Genomic DNA, 20501 nt, shown 5'->3' with positions numbered 1-20501 from the left:
ATCTGGGGCTCCTTCTTTCTCTCTTCTTTTTCCCTTCCTTACTTCATTCCCCCTTCTTATTGTAGGGCATATTGTAGCTTGAGCTGGCTTCAAACTCAAAATAGTCAAGGATGATTTTGAACTTGAGATCCTCTTGCCTTTACCTCCGGAGTGCTGGGATTTTAGCCCGTTCCTCCTCATCTGCTTTAGAACTTAGGGTGCTTTGGAAGGTGGGGCTCAGGGACTCTTGCCTTTAAGCATCCCCAGACCCCAGGCTATGTGCATGGGTGCATGGGTGGAGCAGTTTGTGCTCAGGGAGCATTAAGAGCATTTGGAGGACAGAATACCGGACAAAGGCGATGTAAGGAGGGAAGCCTCCATTTTAGCTCACAGTTTGAGGACACAGTCCACCATGGTGAGAAGGCGTGGTGTCAGGGGCATGGTGTCAGCTGGTCACATTGCATCTGCAGTCAGAAAACAGATGCGTGCTGGTGCTCAGTTTTCGTCCTCTCTCTTTATTCAGTCTAGGATTCCAGCCCATGGGATGGTGCTCTCCACATTCAGGGTGGGTCTTCCCTCCTCAATGAACCCAATCTAAAAACTCCCTCAGACATGTCCAGAGGCTCGTTTCCACAGAGGCTCTAAATTCTCTGTCAGTTGACAATCATAATTAAGCCTCACAGAAGAACTCCTGGAAGTGGGTGGGATAGCAGCTCAGCCTACTGATATGTAGGACACAGTCTGCAGTGAGGAGTTCAGAGACCCTCCCAACCCCTGCTGGGCTGCAGACTGACCCCCATGCCTCTGGACAGACAGTTGCCCCCACACAAAGGTTGCAGTGGAGCAAAAATGTCATGATGTGGCTCCTGAGTATTGATGACCAAGCATCCCTTGCTTGGGCCTTTGTGATGGTTAACTTTAATTGTCAACTTGACACACTCTAGAATCACAAGAATTATCTAGATCAGGTTGGCCTATAGGCATTATCTTGATTCTTAATTGATATGGGAAGATGTAGCCTATGGAGGTATCTTAGTCAGGTTTTCTATTCCTGCACAAAACATGACAAAGAAGCAAGTTGGGGAGGAAAGGGTTTATTCAGCTTATACTTCCACATTGCTGTTCATCACCAAAGGAAGTCAGGACTGGAACTCAAGCAGGACAGGATGCAGGAGCTGATGCAGAGGCCATGGAAGGATGTTACTTACTAGCTTGCTACTCTTATTCAAAATGCTCTTCATGAGACTTAACCAGAGAATAAAGTTTCTGCTGGACTTTGAGACTTCCTTTGTCAAAGCAATTAATATAAATCTCTTTACCTTAGCCTCAGGTAGACTCTTCAGACAAGAACAAAAAGCAGCCACATTCTTCACCAAAATAACATAAAAACAGTCTCTGTGCCACATAATGAAATTCTCCACTCAAATCTCTTGGGCCAATTATCCGCACAATTCAAATCACTCTCCATAACAAAGTCTTCCATATTCCTGCTAGGATAGTCCATTAAGCCCCATTTAAAGCATTCCTTAGCTTTCCAAATCCAAAGTCCCAGAATCCTCATTCTTCCAAACAAAAGCATGGTCAGGCCTATCACAGCAATACCCCACTCCTGGTACCAACTTCTGTATTAGTCAGGGTGCTCTAGAGTCACAGAACTTATGGGTATTCTCTATATAGTAAGGGAATTTGTTGATGACTTACAGTCTATACTCCAACTCCCCAACAATGGTCGGCAACAGCTGTGAATGGAAGTCCACAAATCTAGCAGTTACTCAGTTCCACAAGTCAAGCAGATGAAGAAGAAACTTCCTCCTTCCAATGTCCTTATGTAGGTCTCCAGCAGAAGGTATGGCCCAGATTAAAGATGTGTGCCACCATGCCTGGATTTGGGACTTACTTTGTCCCAGATGACCTTGAACACAGAGATCCTTTTGCCTTAGTCTCCTGGGATTCATAGCCTCTATGTCTCAAGATCTCCATGCCTAGATCCAGGTCAGAAACTTTTATCTCCCAGCCTCAAGATCAGGATCACAGGCAAGTCTTCCAATTCTGGATTGTAGTTCATTCCAGATATAGTCAAGTTGACAACCAGGGATAGATACTACAAGTAGGCAGCACCATTCCCTAGTCAGGGAGTCCTGAACAGTGTAAGAGTCAAGAAGTCTACTCAGTAGAAGCAAGCAAGCAAGCATCCATGCATTTATTCTCCCTCTGCTCCTGACTGTGGATTGATGCTTTTAAGTTCCTGCCTCGGTTTCCCCTCAGTAATTGGCTGTGTGGAAAATATAAACAAATTGTATTTTCTTTTCTATCAAATAAGACAAAAGTACATTTTAAAAAGTTGTAAAGAATCCAATTGGTAGAAATTAAAATAGTTGGCTTGCATTATTTGAAATCAAAATATATGCTCAGGTTTTATTTCTTCCTAGAAACTGCACAACTATTAGCCAGCCAGGCAAGTCAGAATGTAAGGTGAGCTCTGGCCACTTGGGTAAGGCACAAGGTGCAAAGGGTTACATTAGGAATAAAAATCCCGTGGGACCCCTGCTGCCCACTTGTTTTGGTGGCTGCAGCTCCCCACCCCCCCCCACTGAAGTGCTTTGAATGTGTGGTCATTTTCTTGAAACCCATTTCTTACAAATGCAACCTGGAATTGTAAGGCACATAAACCCTTCCTTCTCTAAGTATCTGTCACAGCAACACAGACACAAAATGAGGGCAGCTTTTGACAGTGTCAGTGCATAGAGACCATGGTTGCTTTGCTGATGGTGACTTCTGTGACTTTTCACTCTACAGGTGGCTATAATAGCGGGGAACTTTGAACTTGCAGAGTACATCAAGAACCACAAGGAAACAGACATTGGTGAGTAGGCTTGGTGAGAAACCACAGCCATTGTCCTCTGAGATCCTCCTGGGACTGCTTGCAGAGCTCTCAGCCTTGGGAGTCCTTCCCTGATAGTAGGGAGGGTTGTGAAGACCTTTGGGGATGAGCAATAGACTTCCTGTGATGAGTACCACTCTCCTGTCTCCTGAAAGTGCCAGCTACAGGCACATGTAAGTGGGGAATGCTTGAATTCTGCTGGGGTTTGGTCTAGGATTCCCACCTGGTTCAACTCTCTTGCTTTTTCCCGAGATTGATTTAAAATGTATGCCTGTAGCTGTGCATTTCTGCAGATGGTGAGGGTCTAGCAACATTGGCAGGTGATACTGATCCCAGGGGAGATGGTACATGGGGGGTGGGGAGGGCTGGGGGATAGCTCTATACCTTCCTCTCAAGTTTGCTATGAGACCTAAACTGTTCTCAAACAGTCTTAAAGAAAAAGTCTACAGAGACAAGTCAGAGAAACTGTCTGGGTACTAAGGAGGAAACGTACTGGGGAGCTGGCTTAGATGTGTTTATTGGAAGGCACAGACTCGTGTGTAGATGGGTGGCAGCCGAGAGGGAGGAAGACTGTGAGGTCCTCTCTTCTGCCCTCCTGTCATCTCTACTTGGTGTCCCCCTCCCCTTTCTAGTACCACTTGCACCAACCAGGAGGGCCATCTTAGGGGCCCCTCCTTGCTCCCACCGTCCTGCCATGGGCTGGGCCCAGTCTTGCACAGTGGATGAGCCGGCTGGCCTGCGCCCTCCAGCACTGGGCTTCCACAGGACCTGCAGCGGGGAGCAGCCCCACTGGAACAGCGGTGGTGAGCCCTCGAAGGTGGAGCTGTCCCATGGAGGGGCTCTGGGATGGGGCTTCTCGGGGCCTTAAGAAGAAGCAGATGGCATCTGCCTCTCACTGCCTATGCCCTCACCCTGCTTTTGGGTGTTGGGACTGAGCGAAACTGTGTCTCCCTTTTACGTCTTCATCATGTTGAATGTGTGTCTTGCATCGATTGTGGCTGGGGACCTGCCTTGCTGGGAAGTTGGATGGTGACGTAGAGCCAGACGATGGGCTTGTGTCACCCTGTACCCTGCTCTGAGCATCAGCCTTGTTAGAAGAGGGATGTGTGTAGAGCTCGAACCAAGCGGAGTCCCAGGCTCCCAAGCTGTTCACTATGCTTGCCTGCCTCAGCCTCAGTTCAGCTGTGAGCAAATGTCAAGTGCCCCACCTGATCTTTTCCTCTCACATGCATTCATCTTCACCTTGACCAAGTGAGTTCTTATCCACAGTCCTATATTAATTTTAAACTTCCTCTGTTATTTTACCACTTCAGAGGGAAATGGCTTCCCTTTGAGAGATGGTAGGCCCAGGAACTTCTTCCCAGAGTATATCCTATGAAGTTGGAGTCAGTGCTGTTCCAGTCAACAGGATACCTCACAGGTGGGGGTGCAACTGATGCTGCCCTGTGGAGGCTGAGAGGGAAAGATACCTTTTGAGGAAGGCAGACATTGCTCAGGGCTCCTGAAAGGGCAGGTTTGATGGCTGTCTAGAGCCCCAACAAGATCTTGATAAGAGTCTAAGATTCCAACCTGGTACAGGGAGCTTCAGACACAATGTCTCCTTCAGCAATAAGGGAATGTCCACAGGGACCAGAAGTATGAGGGGTCAGAGATGTCTGGGTCTGAGCTTACCATGCCCAGTGTGATCTCTGACCACCTCCTCCTGGGAAGACTCTGGCAGATTAGTGGGCCCAGAAATCCACTCAGGCTCTTTAGAAGGTGGGGACCTCAGAGACTGATGGCTTCTGTGGCTCCCCCCTCACCCAGGCTCGAGGGGTGATGTCAAAAGGACTGAGGATGTTCTGTCCCCTTGGAAGTCATGTGACTTGGAGATCAGTGACTGCTTACTGTGAAAAAGACACTTGACTTTTCAGAAGTTCAATCTTTGGTACACATTGTCACTCTTGCTGTTACAATGCCTCCTCCTCCTGAGTCCTGGTCATCCTTTGTTCTAGATGGGTTTTTTTGATGTCCCACCACCCCCTAGCTCATCAAGTTTTCTGCTGTGTTAGCTTGGGGGTCGCATCTCCCTCTCTGTAATGGTCTATGCTCTCCACTCACCTGCATGAGAGAGCTCAGTCTCCTCAGCCAGGGCTACACAGCGTGTATTCAGTACAGGGTGTACTTGGGCATTCTGTGAGCTTATGTGAAATGCAGACTCTCTGGCAACCACCAAATGTGACTCCACAGGTCCAGGTGCTGATGAAATCACTATGCTAATGTTTCCTGGCGGTTCAGAGGGTGGGCATCCACCTTTGTGTCCCAGAGTCTACCTGGGCATCCCCATCTCTCCTGAGCTCATTCAATAGGATTGGCCACATATCAGTTCCCAAGGATGGCAAATGATGGCTAGCTGAGCCGTTTAAAATAATGAGTTTATTCTGCCATTCTAGGGGGCACGAGGTCAGAATCAAGACACTGGCATCTGGGTTGTTCCTCAAGGCTCCGGAAGGGTTTACTCCAAGCTCTTTCCTGTGTTAGGTGCTGCTGGTGGTCTTTGGCCTCCATGGGTTTGCGACACATGATTGCAGTCTCTGGTCTGTGATAACTTGACATTCTCTATAGTTATGGGGTTTAGAGTCACCATGGAAATGAATCTCTGGATGTGCCTGTAAGATTCTAGTTAGTGTGGGTTCACTGATATATAAAGACCCACCCTGAATGCGTGGGGCACCATCCTTTGCTCTGGGGTCCCAGACTGAACAAAAAGGAGAAAGCAATGTGAGCGCCAGCGTTCATCTCTCTCTGCATCCAGAGTGTGGATACGATGTGACCAGCCACCTCACACTCCTGAAGTCTCACACCCCACACCTTCCCTGCCGTGATGGATATGCCCTCAGGCTGAGAATCAAATAAACATGTCCTTCCTTAAGTTGCTTCTTATCAGGCGTTTTTTTTTTTTTTTTTTTTTTTTTTTTTTTTTTTTTTTTTTTTTTTGTCCCAGCAGTGAGACAAGTAACTATCCATTGTGTCTCAATGTCCTGCCTTATCTCTGGACACCAGTTTGGTCCTTTATCTAAGATGACCTTCCACTGAAGATCCTTAAACTGACCATGTGTGAGAAGACCCATTTCCAAGACCATAACTGCAGGGGCCAGAGTTTAGTGTTGCCTGTCTCTGGGCCATTGCCTCCTCCAGGGCAACAGCATTGGACTCTGCACATCCCTCAGTACCTGCCCCCCAGTGCTGTGTAGTATGTGCTGAGTGAGTGACCTTCCCCCACCATGCTGTTTGCCATTCTGTCACCTTCCTTCTCAGCATAAGCTCTGTCTTCATACTGATCTTAGGCACAGAGGAGTGGCTGATGCACTGGGTCCTGAGTGTCAACATTAGAGTCTTTTGGTTGTGTGTTTGTGTGGTGATGGCGGTGTTGGGGCGAGGAGGGCAGATGTGTATTTGTGCTCATTCATTTAGAGTTCTGGGGACTATTTTGGGCGTTGCACCTCAGAAGCAATTTACCTTTTATTTGAAATGGCCTGTCTCTGGCCTGAAGGTTTACTTGTTGGGTAAACTGGCTGATCAGAGAGATCCAAGAAGCCTCCTGTTTCGGCCTCCCATGCATAAGCCTCTGTGGTAGCTTTTGACGTGGCTTCTGGGGATCCAAACTCAGCTGCTCACACTTTGAACTGAGCTTGTATTCCATGTTGTCGTCTCATGTTTTAAGCTTCACTACCACTTAGGAGGGACAAGGAAGAAAGAGACCCGTCCCTAAGTGTGTCCCCCATTCCTGAGTCTGGCACCCCTCACTGTTCAAGAGCAGAGTCCTGTTTGTCCTAAGCTGAGTGAGGCTGAGCGGCTGTCCTCAAATCTCAAGTAGGAGGAAATGAAGGTAGGAGCCCCCAACACAAACCTCTGTCGGGTCGGGTCAGGTCAGGGCATATGTCTGAATGTAGGGTGGTGGGAAGTTCTCCACAATCCAACTTGGGAGTCATTAAAAGTGAGTAAACACATCGCTAGCTTTTTCCATGGTTAATCAGGGAAATCCCTTCCTGCCGAAAAATCAAATTGTTCCCGCTTTTGAATGGGTGAATCTTTGTTTTCTATACTTGCCAGTGTGCTAGCAAAACCAGAACACTTCAGAAGTGCAGATGTGGTTTTGGGGAAGGCAGCCATAACCCTGCAGTCAGAGCCATTTGGCAAATGGACACCCGGAGTTCATGTGGCTGCAGCTTGCCTCCCCAATAGGCACGGCATCTTGGCATGCACATTCATGTGCGAGCCGGTCACAGTGTGCGTGCTGCTCTTGTCGGATTCTGCGCTGCTGGTTTTTTTTTTAAAGCACCCCCCCTAAAATATTAAACGTGACTTCCATCAGATTATTTTATCTGCCAGCTGGGGGAAAGTGCTTGTTGGGAGAGGCTGCGAATAGCGAAGTTAATCCCTGCTTGCTGTCACCCAGCGTAAGCTGTGGCTGGGCAGATGAGCCAAGCCGGCTTCAGGTGCCTTGGCCACAGAGTACTTAGGATGACTTCCATAGGATGGCTTCCATTAAAACCAAGGCCAGGGGTGAGCTGGGGAGCCCACGTCCGAAATAAGCATGCAAGTATTAAACATGTGGCGCGCTGATAAGCTGCGGACTCGGCTAACCTGTTTTCCCCAATCTTTGGTGGTTTTGTTCTTGCCTGGCTCTGAGGGGAGATGCGCTGTCAGATGGATTAAATGACATGGGTTGTGCTTCTTCAGCGGAACAAGGTTTGTTTTCCTGTCTTGTCCTTCCGCAGCTATGGAGAGGTGTGTGTGTGTGTGTGCGTGTGTGTGTGTGTATGTGTGTCACAACGCAGTCCATAGAGCTGAGGTGTGTGTGAGTTTGGTGCCTGCTTAGCTGACTAAGGAGCACTTGGATACGGTTGCTAGGTTTCAAGACCGGGAGCCTGTATCATTACTCTGTGGATTTGCATAGATGATGGATGGAGGGAGATGTTTTCAGATTTCTTAGTGTAATATAGTGTGTGTGTGGGGTGTGAGAATGTGAAATCTGAGCTTGTTTTGACTGATGGTTCTTTGAGAATATACCTGTTTGGAAGATACCACCTGCTGGGAAATTAAATAATTCCGACCTGAGAGATTTCTGTTTTCCTGGCATTTTCACTATGAAATGAGCTACTTCCAATGAAGCAGGTAAGGCTCTCTGAAGTGAGCCGTGGGAGCCTTTGTATTTGCCAGAGAGACTCTCCAGCAGGTCCTCAGGAAAACCCAAACGGTGACCTATTTCCTTAAATTTAACCAAAGGGATCAGGGCCCCCACTGTGGAGTCCCCCTCTCTGGTTCTCCCCAAGGAAAGGGAGAAATGATACTACAGTCGGGCAGCCATCACACAGCTGTCGATCGGATTCCCACGGCATATTTTCAGAGCAAGTAGCTCAGCAGGGGAGGGGGACAGAAAGCTTCCCAGACACTGCAGTTTCTAAGCAGATGGTCTGCTACCTGGCTGGGGAGGGGCGGGGGGGGGGGCGGGAGGGGGCTTACCCTGTTCTTGTCGCCCTTTGAGGGAATTAGAAAGACATGTAAAATTTTATCAGTCTGGTGTGTGTGTGTGTGTGTGTGTGTGTGTGTGTGTGTGTGTCTTTGCACTGGGTTGATTGTTCTGATCTGTCTGTGCCTGGGGTCCTGGTTGCTGTCAGCTGTTGAAGGCATTGGTCTAGTGGTTTATTGTGGTTCTGTGTTCGCTGCCTCTTCTCCCATCCAGGAGTTTTATCCCCAGTCATAAAGCATGGTTATGCCACCTGAGTGACATGGTTTTGTTTGTTTGTTTGTTTGTTTGTTTGTTTTTCCCAGTGACATCCTTGTGCTGCAGCTGTGTTAGGTGGGGGTGGTGTCTTGACTTGGGGATTTCTAACACAAGGCCTAGGTAACCTTCCACTTCAGATCTACTGCCATTCGTGGCCTGTCCTATGCGTGCGCTCAGCTCCTAAGGTACCATGGTTTTGTTCCTAGTTTGATATGGCAACAGGCCTTGGCCTTCTGTCTTGTGAGCATCTCCATGTGACTTGTCTTCGTGATCTCCACCTGTCCATGTGCACTCCCAACCACGTGCACTCCCACGTGCCCCCTAAGCAGCTCTCCATCTGTTCTAGCTTGCTGCATCCTCTCTCCCTTCAACCAATCAGAGTGCTGCTTGAGAGAGGGATGGGTGTGGACACAATGTACCCTGCTTTGGTCCCTCCTTTCCAGATCACCCTGCTTCCCCTGCAGTGGACATTCCTGGCTGCTGGCAAGTATACAGAGCACCCCTGCTCTCTCCTGCACACACACAGACACCTTTCAGTTCTGGGTTGACCTGGAACCGTTCCTGGCCTGTGACTTCCAGGTTCTGCACACTCTGAACGCAGGAAGCTCCAGAGGTGTGTCACTGTCCTCTACCCTTGTCCCTGCAGTCTCTAGCAGTTTCCATCAAATGAAACACCCGGCTCCCTGGCCACAGCGCATAAGGATGCAGCCCCTTCAATGGCTCATGCCAGTCAGCACAACCATCCTCTCCTCAAACTCAGAACCAACTGGATGTGCTTAACTAGCTGTTGAAAGGTTCCCATGGCCCCCCCCACACTGCTCTGTAAAAGGATAGTGCCCGGGTAGACTTTGCTGGGTACCCACTGAAGCTGTCACAACAGGGTATCCTGACCTGTAGACCCAGGACTGTCACCTGCCGCTTGCTCCCTCCTCTGTGGTCACTATCCACTCCAAAGTCTCTCTTGCTGTTGTGGGGGTTACAAAGGTGAGAGACAGCTCTCAGTAAAGGTCTGAACCAACTAACAAGCCTTCTGTCATTTATGTGGAAGGGCGTCGAGTTTCTGGGGAGTTCCTGGACAATGAAAGACCTGGGAAAGTAAGTGGTGGCTGTTACAGGTAGCCGCGCTCCAGAGCAGAGGGCTACAGGGCTGCAGGAGTCTGATACCTCATCCAGACCTTGTAAAGGATAGTCTGCACAGAGCTAGACTGAATTCCTCAACCTCATGCATCTACTGGGAATTGGAAAATCCATGGAAGTCTTGAAAGCCAAGATTGTTCTTGTTCTTGCCTGTATAGCGTTCCACCACCATCACTTGAGCCAATCCATCTTTTCCCAGCCCTACATACCTACTTTTTTTTTGAGATAGGGTTTCTCTGTGTAGCCCTGGATATGCTGGAACTCCATCTGTAGACCAGGCTGGCCTTGAACTCAGAGATCTGCCTGCCACTGCCTCCCAAGTACTGGGATTAAAGTGTGCGCCACCACAGCTGACCTCTACCTACCATTGTTTATCAGCCCAGTCTCATCTGAGGGCCAGGCTGGTCTTCAGTTTGTTTGTGCCTTCTCTGTCTGCAGGCTCTGCCTCTGGCTTGGGTCCATAGGGGAAGGCAGCATCCTCGCAGGCCTGGTGCTCTTACCACAGAGCTGTCCCACATGGTTTGCTTACCCTTGTGTGGGTTCCTGGGTCCTGTCTGGCCTCCTTCATCCTCTCTTGTTCTCTTAGCCTGCCCTGAGCCCTGGATGGGCAGGGAAGGGAAGGGCAGTCAGCAGGTACTAGAACTTTCCATTATGTCTTAAGAACTTTGCAGACAGATGCTTCATGGTTGCCATAGGTAGCCAGGGAGAAAGACTGAGGTCTACGTGAGAGGTATGGAGTGTAGGCCGCCTCAGAAGGGAGGGGCAGTGTGCCTCCCTCATCTAACTGACATGCAGTCGGCTCCATACATGCTTCATCCATCCATCCATCCATCATCCATCCATCCATCCATCCATCATCCATCCATCTATCCATGAAGACTGGGTCTTACTCTATAGCACAGACTGACCTAGCACTCCCTACATAGCCCAGGCTGCCCTCAAACTGGTGGCAGTTTTCCAGCATCAGCCTCCTGAGTACTGGGACTTCATTGCTTTTTATCCGACTGGAATGGCACTGTCCTGTCAGTCACTATCCCCAACCCACCCTGCATCCTACCAGTAAGTGACCAGGGCAGAGGGAGGCTCCAAGACTGCAGATCCTAGACTCAGCTATGGGTGAGAGCCGGAGCAGGCTGTGGACAGAGGTCTGTCAAACCAAGTGGCCCTAAACCCTTGCCCTGCTGCCTGACCTCAGACCTCAGACCTGCCTCCCCACAGCCTACCCAACACCTGTGGGCCTCGGTGGCTGGTCGCAAATTTAGCAATGGCTGGCCACTGACCTGGAGCTGCTGGCCTCCTCCCTCTCAGGAGCTCATTCCTCTGCAATTTCCCTTCACACCAGCCTGGGAAGGGAGCACAGAGTGGCCTTTCTGTGGTTTCTACACCCTGGGGTCCCTGTCACTCATATCCATATCCCTATTGGCTGAGTTTACCAGGACCCTCTGCCTGCTTTGTGCTTCTCCTTTGCCTACACATGCCTCCCTGAGTCCTCATGCCCCCAGGCCCCACTGCAGACACTGTCAGCTGCTCGGCTCTCACAGCCTAGGCAGGAACAGGTCTTCTAGTCAGAGGGCCCTTCAGCTGCTTTCTCAGGTCTTCGTGTCTGGGATGTTAGGTTCGGGAGAGCAGCCTCCCTGTTGAGAGTGTGTAGAAGGCTCAGTGGCTACTGCCTGAATCCCAGTCTCCAGCCACAGCCTTGGGCCTTTGCTTGAGGGTCTTCAGGGGCTCAGGGAAAGTCAGTGAGGCAGGGCAGCCATCTTGCTCCCCTCCTTTCCTGTCCGTTTCCCCCTCCTTTTGTTTTTTATTCCTTCTTTAACCTTCTTTCCCGTAGTATTTGACCTTCACACTGGCACTGGTATCCTACCCTAGGCCTGTACTTGGCTCTGCCCCTCTGGAAGGCTCAAGAGGTTCACTCCCAGGCTCCCACTGTTCTTGCATATAGCCAAGTGTGAGAGGCTCACTCCTGTAATCTTAGCATTTAGGAGTTTTCAAGCAAGGAGGGTTGCTGTGGATTCTAGGCTAGCCTGTGAATTTTAGGCAAACCTTTGCTACCACAGTGAGATTTGCCTTTTTTTTTTTAAAGGTATGTAATTAAGTATGAAAGAGAACATGTAGTTGAAGGAATTCTAGTCCCGGCCCTTGCTGCTCACTGGTCCTGAGATCTTCATAAATGTCTCTCCTGAGCTTCCATGGCACATGGAGGTGAGCCATGGCTGTAAGACTCGCCCTACCCCAGCAACCACGATGAAAGCAGTGGAGATGACCTCAGCATGACCTTTGGGTCCCGACAGGTTGTTCTCCCCATGATCTCTCTCTGGTTTGCATTCATTCTCCCAGTCCTTATGATATCAGAGGCAGAAAGAACTGACTCAAGCCACATAGAGAACATAGTGTAGCCCCAGTCAGGGCTGGAGATATGATTAGATCCCTTTCTGACCAATCAGAAGCCTATAATTTCAACTCCTGCTGATCCTAAGAGGATCCATCTTCAGTGACCTTCCAGCCCACTGATATGAAGGTTCAGCTTGACAGGAGTGTGAAGCAGCTGGTCACATGGGATCCACAATCAGGAAGCAGAGGATGACCAGAGCCCTGCTCCCCGCAACCCCACTTTCAGCAGAATAGCTTATTTTAGAGAAATCAGCCATTCAGTTGTCCAAGGCAGAACGAGACTAGGGGTCCGGCTATGAGTGCTTCCTTGCTTCAGCTCCTGGGCTTTGTGTTGAAGAACAGTTGCTTCAAAAATAGGTGTCCGCTTTAACCCTGGCCTAGATGTGTACTGGGGACCAGCTCTGATCACTCACTGATCTCAGCTCCTGGGCTTTGCCCTGAAGAACTGCTTGGCAAATTACTAGGCAGGTAGGACCAGTCCTGATTGCAAGCTGGCCGTAGCATCCTGAGCATGGTTTAGGATCGGTCCTGGCAAAATCCCAAGATCCTTGTAAGCTCTGTTTCACCCTGACCCCCTCACCTATGCCTTCCCTGGCAATGAGTCCAAGTACAGGCCTGGAAGTGATCACAGCACCCATATTGGCCACAGTAGAGCTTCCTGTGCCACTCTGTGAGGACTCTCGGCCCTCAGTGAGCCAGGGGATGCCTATGTTCAACACCAGATCTTGAAGATCTTCCTTTAAAAAGCCTCATATACCCACAAGGGCTTCTGGGTAGTGGAACTGAAGAAAAAGCATTAGGCCAAGGACTGGAAAGGGTGAGATTCCATCTGGATTATTTTGGTGATCTTGGACTAGCCATGTTCTCTCTGGGCCTTGGCAGAGGGTCTGTTTTTCCCCTACACCCCTCAGTGCTATACACTGGACTCTCTGGGTCAGAGCTTATCCCAAATCCAGGAAGGGTTTTGACAGGCAGTGGCAGGGTGGGGGCTCTTTCTTGGGACTCTCTAAGGCGGTCCAGTTATTCCAGCCACTCGATAGGGGCTGCAGACTTGCAGGATGTGTGTGGTGGAATTAAACAGAACAGAGAGGAGTTTCCTGATTCTGCTCTAATAAGCAGCAATAGCAGGACTTCATCTGGGCTCTAGTGAGAAGAGGGAGGGTCCCCCATGTGTGTACCTCCATGGGGCTCACTCCTACCCAGTTGGAAGGGACAAGTCAGAGCGCAGGGAAATGGCAGGAACTATCAGAAGAAAAACAGAGGTGAGCAATCAGGTCTTGGTTCTGTGGCTCTGCTGGGTCCTAGCTTCTGAGGCAGCCAGGACAGGTATGAGAGACCCTCCCATCACTATACCGCCATGTCCCGAGGCCATTGCTGTGTGGGCTTTACTGTCCAAGAGACGCCAGTGTAGCTGATGAAGAGCCCTGAGGGCATTTTGTTTCCTCTAGACCAGATCCATGGGATGTCCCTCATGATTCTTAGGAAGAAGCTGAGTGCCAGGTGGTCTGAAGGGACAGAGAGCTCAGCTAGAGCACCAGGGAGAACGTGAATGAATCAGGAGCCTTTTGCAAATGGACTTTGTCTAGTGGCCCCGCCCAGGCTCCTGCGAGCCAGGTGGAAAGCACCACTTCCAGCCATGGGAAGTTCTCAGAATTGGGAGGCTGCTCCGGACAGAGCAAGGGAAACTTATCTGCTATGCCAGAGGAATGTTCATCAAAGGAAAGGCTGCTCCCCCCGCTCAAGGCTACCCTTGGCCAAGGCCACTGCGGTCATGTGGTGTGACACTGCACTCCTGGGTAGGAAGGTAGGAAATCCTGTGATTTCCAGAGCGTAGTCTTACTGAGAGGGTTAATCCTCTAGAAAGTGGGTGGAGGCGGCCAGCTGATGAACAGTCACCGAATCCTTATACACACTCCTGCCATGTTCTTTTCCCAGCATGGGGGAGAGAGGGGAGTTGAGATTACAGGAGAAGGAAGATTTAGCTTGGGGGTCTGGCTTTGTTCTAGTCCCTCCCAGAGATCTACTTTGGGAGTGACTTGCTTGTCTCCAGAGCACTAATTCCATTCTCCCTGAAGTTCTACCAACCTCCTGGCTAAATACTGACTGCTGTGTTTTCTGTGTAGCATGAAACCTGACTGAAATACATCTTGTGGCTTCAGAGAGGTATAGATGGGATGGCCTTCCCGACATCTCCTTCAGTCCAAGCCAGCAGGACTTTCTCCTACTGCTTGGGCAAGTGCTCAGCCTGGCTCTCTACTCCCCCGCCCCACTACGATGTCCACCAACTCTCTCCTTATTTGTCTGTCTGTCTGCCCTAAGACTCCAGGCTCATCAGCCTGCGTTATGTGCTATTCCCAGCCAAGATGGTACCCAACACCCTCAAGGCTCTCGGGCAATATTAATTGAGTAAGTTGCCAGCTCATGTTAGAGAAGAAGATCTTCCTTTCTCTGTAGTGACTGTTCACAGAACATAAATCTTTTCTTCCATGTCAATGCAAGTGACTTCACTCAAGGAGAACCCTGGTCCTCGCTGCCAAGACCGGCATCTGAATGCCTTCTGGGGAGATGGCGTTGGCATCAGCCCATCTAAACTAGTCACAGTGGCCAGAGACGTCCATTTTCCTTTCTTCTCTCTCTCAAATCTGAGAAAGGCCGAGGAGAGGAGTGTGTCAGAAATACTCATCGTGAGCATACAAGATGGCACAGTGGGAAAAGGAGCTTTCAGCTAAAAACCTGAATTTGCTCCCCAGATTCCACATGATGAAAGTCACCTCCCAGAAGTTGTCTTCTGACTTGGCACACACACATACACACACACACACACACACACACACAAACACGTAACTTAAAAAAACTCCCAGCTAGATCTGGAAGCGTGGCACATGGCAAGGCTGGAGGGCTGTGAGGCTGGGACTGGGCCAGGCCTAGCTCACGGTGGCTTTCTTCCGTTTTAGGTCAATGGCTAGTGCTAGGCCACATGGTCACCCTGTAGCCTGCCAGGCAGAGGAGACTGCTGTGCCCAAGAACAGGACAGAATGGGTCAGGAGGAAGGCAGGGGACAAATGCCAGCAATCACAGTGATCTGAGGAATCGTTAGCTCCTGTCCCAGGAGTTCGGGGAGTTCCAGGAAGAGCTCAGGGTTCAGGCCCAGCTCTTGGCTCTGATCTCGTGCACTGCATCTTCTGGTTGCATGAAGAGGCTGATGGAAAGCAATGGGAGATGGCTCAGTGGGTAAAGAACTTGTCACTTAAGTACAAGGACCTGAATTCCCACCCCCAGTATCCACCTAAAGCCAGATATGCTAGTGCGTATCAGTCATTCTCATGTTCCTAAGGCAAGATGGAAGGCAGAGATAGGAGAGTCCCTGGGAGCTTTTGGACCTGCTAGCCTGGATCACATCAGTGAACAAGAGACTCTGCCTCCGAGAAGGTAGGAGGTGAGGCTTGACCCACTAGGGTGCCCTCTGACCTTTATGTGTACATTTGGCAATGAACATGTGTACACACACACACACACACACACACACACAAATATATAGAGAAAGATAGCCTGTCAATAAGATGTGTCCTGTCACTAAGTACCATGAGTTAGTGGTTCCTAAGGACCTCAGTTACCCAGTCAGTCACATGTGGCCCTCAGGCACCCATGGTCTCAGCTATAACCCTGATTCAGGTTTAGCAGGATCTGTGCCACAACCTGTGGCAACTCTCCCATGCTCCTGCCATGGAAAGAAGCAGGCCTGCTTTCTTCAATTCCACCATCCTGGGGCACCAGGTTAACCAGCAGCCAGTACAGATGGCAGGGTAGGAAATGTTCAGCGAGTGTGGGTTTCAGTGCATGTGGATTTCAGCACTTTCGAAAACCCTATTACTGAATTTGGATAAGACCTTTAACATTGACATTTATTTTTTCAAATGTGTCATTTAAATACAAATACATGAATTAAGAAAATAACACTTATTACGTGACTGTTACTAAAAGTAGTCTTGCTGTGTGAAGAAGCAATGTGAGACATGCCCTTCATGTGTGGCCCCATGCAGGGAACGCCTGTGGTTGGAAATGAGGGAATAAACAGAGGGTGCCTGGTGGTGCCTGGTCCAGTACCAGGAGATACGAGATGCCATCAAGTGACTGTGTTGATGCTTGCTGACTTACGATGTCTCAACTTGGAATGTTTTCACTTTCCAATGGTGGGAACCGGAGGTCCTTCACTAGAAAGCCAGGCTTGGATTTGGGATGTTCTCCTGCGATGGCAATCTGTATTCTAATCATCTCTTGGGGTGCTGGGTCATAGCAGAGCTCTTCAGTACCCACCATCCCTGAGGTGACGAAAGGGCACTCTGTACTGTGCTGTGTGGCTAAGCTGTGGCATGAGGCCGGCCATGTGCAGTTTCTTTTCTTTTTTGACAGTGTCGAAGATGGGACCCAAGGTTTTATGCCCAGTGGACAGTCCCTCTACTGCTGAGCTAGCCTCCCTACCCTGCAACCTTTAGTGAATGTTCTACTGAACAGTAATGTCAAATTGCAATGGTTTTATCAGGCTCAGATGTCACTATGATCTAGATTTAAAAAAAAAAATCCCATTCAAAGCCCTGCCCTCCGGACCCCCTCCACTCTGCCACCTCCTGGCCTCTCATGCCCGTGTTACTTACCCAAGGGACATTTTTGGAGGGACTGACCCAGCATGCTGGTAGCGAACCTCTGAGCTAGGAGCAGAGCCATCTCGGGCCAGCGTCTACCGCCTGTGTGTAGGGGATCATCCACACAGCAAAGGTGTCCGTGAACCTGTAGGAGTGTGGGAAAGGGAAATGCAGTGCAGTGAGAAGGAGGCCTTGTCCTGCCCAAGTCTTTCCAGCGGGGGTCAGATTAGGTGATTGCGGTGGGCTCAGGTCTTTTTGTTGACTTTGGAAAGGTGAGGCCTCCAATAGAGCTGCTGTGGGCGGGTCTCCCATGATGCTGCCCCTTATGGTGGTCAAAGGTGGCTCCAGCCATGTCCTTCTTTCTCCTTCCCTCCCTCTTTCACTCCTCCTCTTCCCTTCCCGCCCCTTCCCCTTTTCCCTCCTCACTTCCTTTTGTCTCCTCTCCTCCTTCTTCCTCCTCTTTCCTTCTCTCTTCCCCTCATCCCCCTCCCTGTCTCCTTTCCTTCTCTTTCTCCCTCTGTTTCTCTGTCTTTCTCTAGTTTTGGCAGTGAAACCCAGGGCCTTGTATATAGTGGTGTGTGTGAGTGTGTGTGTGTGTGTGTGTGTAGTCCTTGGATCATGAAGCACAGATCATAGTGTGAAAGGTATTGGTGTCTTCTTGTGATTGCATACACTTCTCACATTATTAACCCTTCAGTGGGATGCCATCTCACACGAAACTACCATGATAGTCACTTGATCGTTAATGCTTTTGGTCTATGCCTCTTTGTGTTCATCGAGACTTTTTGTTCATGGTAATATAAATACTCTATTTGTTTTCATCACAGTCAAGTCTGTAACATACTATTCCAGGGATAACAATGATAATAATGATAATTCTAAAGCCTTTAAATTACCTGTATTATTCATCTCTGTATAGTGTATGTGGATATGTATGTGGATATATACATGGATATGTGCACTGATATGTGTGTGGATATGGCTTTGACATGGCTATGTACGTGGCACAGTTTTGTGTAGAGGTCAGCAGGAATTATTTCTCTCCTTTGCCACCTCTTCTCTGTGGATTGAACTCAGATCTTCATGCTTGGTGGTGTTTTTACCTGCTGAGCCCTCTCCTGGCCCTGATAATGACTTATTTTAAAACTAGACATTCACTTTGCATCTCAGAAGCAGCTGTGACTCTGGGGAATGATGGGTGCCTCTCTCCTGAGCCTCCCCATCCCTCCCACTCCTGGGATTTCATCGAAGGTTAAGGCATTCAAAGCAGAGCCTACCCAAGTCATTTGAGAAACAAAATTTACTGTCTACTGTCTCAGAATAGGCTCTAGCTCTGGATGCGGAGGTTGCCGTGGCAACACTTCTTTGTTTTTGGGAAACCACAGACACTAGCCTAAGAACTACAGCAGGCCAGATGTAAATTTTGCCTCTGAGGTGAGTGAGGGGCAGGGAGCAGGGACCGTCTAGCATAGCTGGTCCCTGATGCACTTCCTTCAAAGTCATGACATCATCAGTATTCCTATGTAGCATCCACACAGATCGTGGACAGTGAGAGTCTGCACCTTGAGTCCCCAGGAGCTGATTTTCTAGGTGTCTTAGGTGTCTTTTCTCCTAGCTGTCAAGGAAGGCCAAACCATGCCAGGCCAAGTGACCACAGACTTCACACAGAACATAGGAGGTAGGATCATTTACTAAGATTGGCCAGACTGACCAGCCAGTGAGCTCTGGGCATCTGCCTGTCTCCATCTCCATAGCACTAGGGTTATAGATGTGTGTGCACCATCACCTCTGACTGGCTTGATTCTTTTCTTTTCTCTTTTATCTTTTTCTTTTTGGCTCATTCTGAAGATCCCAACTCAGGACCACATGCTCAAGTGAGCTATCCCATCAACCCCTTGGAAGAACAGAGCACTCAGCAGATGCCCAGCACAGGGAGGGGGCTTGCCAGGCTTGCAGTGTCCTGTTGTATGTGCCTCATGGACCCCCACATACTCCTGCAGTCACTGTCCATGTAGGCACCTCTGACTGGGCAGGCAATCTTCCCTGCCTCCAGCCACAGAGAGCATTTCTACTGCTATGGACAGGATGTGCTTTAAATTTTTCTTTCAAGTCATATGACTGGAGCTTGGAATCTCATAGTAGCAGTGTTTGAAGGTGGCCGGGCCTTTAACAGTGAATTTCCACCTTCTCCAGCTTCCTCCCTAGTGATGCAGTCTTTTCTTCTCTTGCCTGTCCACCATTGTAATGCCACCTGCCACAAGGCCCTTGCCAGAACCTCAGAACTTGCTAAGTGCTGGACTAACAGAAACCCTTCTTGTTTATAAAGTTACCCAGCCTCAGGCGTTTCATCATAGTCATGGAGAAGGAACCAATACATCTACTATGACTGTTACTTGCTATCAAAGAAGGGTCTGAGTCCTTTCCCCACCCACCTCCCAGCCAATCCAATTTCCCTTTGATCTTCATGGATGTGTCTACCTGGACCCTTCCATAAACTTTAAAGTCTGTATCTTGTCTTCCCTCCCCTGTGCCATCCCGCCTAGTCCCCATGCTGAGCATTAGCCAGTATAACAACCATCAGAGGGCTTCAGGAATCCCACATCTGGAAAGTAGAAAAGATTTTCCATATCTGTCAGCCTTGACCCAAACCAATTTTCAGCCATTTATAGTTTTTTATTTGGCATTTCAGGTGTAGTTTTATCTTTGCCTTCTGTGGAAGATCCCTTATGTGATCCATGATGGGATGCTGCTTGGACCCACTGGCTGTGTGACATGCCAGGGCAACACATTACTATCACAGAACATGGCTGACACACAGATGCCAGTGTACCTCTGGTTTCCAGGGTTGGCACCATGGGTCTGTGTTTGTTGACTGAACAAAAGATTTCTTTAAAAATAATCTTGGGTTTACCTTCTAGGGAATGCAGAAGTACATTTCAAGATAGTATTGTAGGAGAGTGGGTCAGTTGTACTTTAAATGTTAATAGAAAACCAGAGTGGGAATTGCAAGTGCCTTTCAAAGACCCTCTCAGCCAAGGTCTGACAGGACCTGTGGTGATTTATGGCTCCCCAAATCTTCCCCAATGAGTGCCACACGGGCCCTGTGAGTGACAGGAGTGTCTGGCCTTCACTGACTTGTCATGAATGTTTATGTTCTCCCTGAAAATCTATGGTCACTTCCATCCCCCCTCCTCTGTTCCATCTCTTTCTGGTTCAGCTTGTTTAGCAGATGTGCTAGGGGAGCCTTCAGGGTCCCCTCACAGCCCCATTGCAGTGGCTCATGGCTTTTCTGAGACCGAAGTGCCCAGAGACTCCTGAGGCTCTGCTGTGCTAGCCCATGGGCTCTCTGCCCTATATGATCCTCTGTGCTGGTGGTCTCCACACAAGTCTCTCCTAACCTCCATACAGAGCCTGGAATCCTCAGCCTCAGCTCCAGCAGGACCCCACCTGCCCACCCAACTGAGAGACCCTCATTTTGATGCCTGTCATGAGCTGAATGGTATCCCCTAAACTGTGTTGAAGTCTAAGCCCTGACTCCTCAGAATGGGCCTTTCTTTGGAAATAGGGTCTTTCCTGAGGTTATCAAACTAAAGTGTGGTGGCATTAGGGTGGACCCTTGTCCTCCAAATGGGGCCTCATGAACACAGACATGTGGGTGGCAGTCACGCAGGATGCAGGCAGAGACCAGACAAGGTTCCTGTGAGCC

At 49.4% G+C, this 20501-nt stretch overlaps 1 protein-coding gene across 1 annotated transcript in view; it reads left to right on the top strand.

Annotated features, from left to right (window-relative positions):
• The window catches only part of Shank2 (SH3 and multiple ankyrin repeat domains 2), a 391984-nt gene that overhangs the window by 96292 nt on the left and 275191 nt on the right, over positions 1-20501 (top strand). The window contains exon 9 of the mRNA XM_052194528.1: positions 2776-2842. Within this exon, the coding sequence (XP_052050488.1) occupies positions 2776-2842 (67 nt within the window). The remainder of the gene's footprint in view (positions 1-2775; positions 2843-20501) is intronic.

The sequence above is a fragment of the Apodemus sylvaticus genome, chromosome 1 (genome assembly GCF_947179515.1).
Source record: "Apodemus sylvaticus chromosome 1, mApoSyl1.1, whole genome shotgun sequence".
Taxonomy (NCBI): domain Eukaryota; kingdom Metazoa; phylum Chordata; class Mammalia; order Rodentia; family Muridae; genus Apodemus; species Apodemus sylvaticus.
This window is presented reverse-complemented; position numbering and strand designations above follow the sequence as displayed.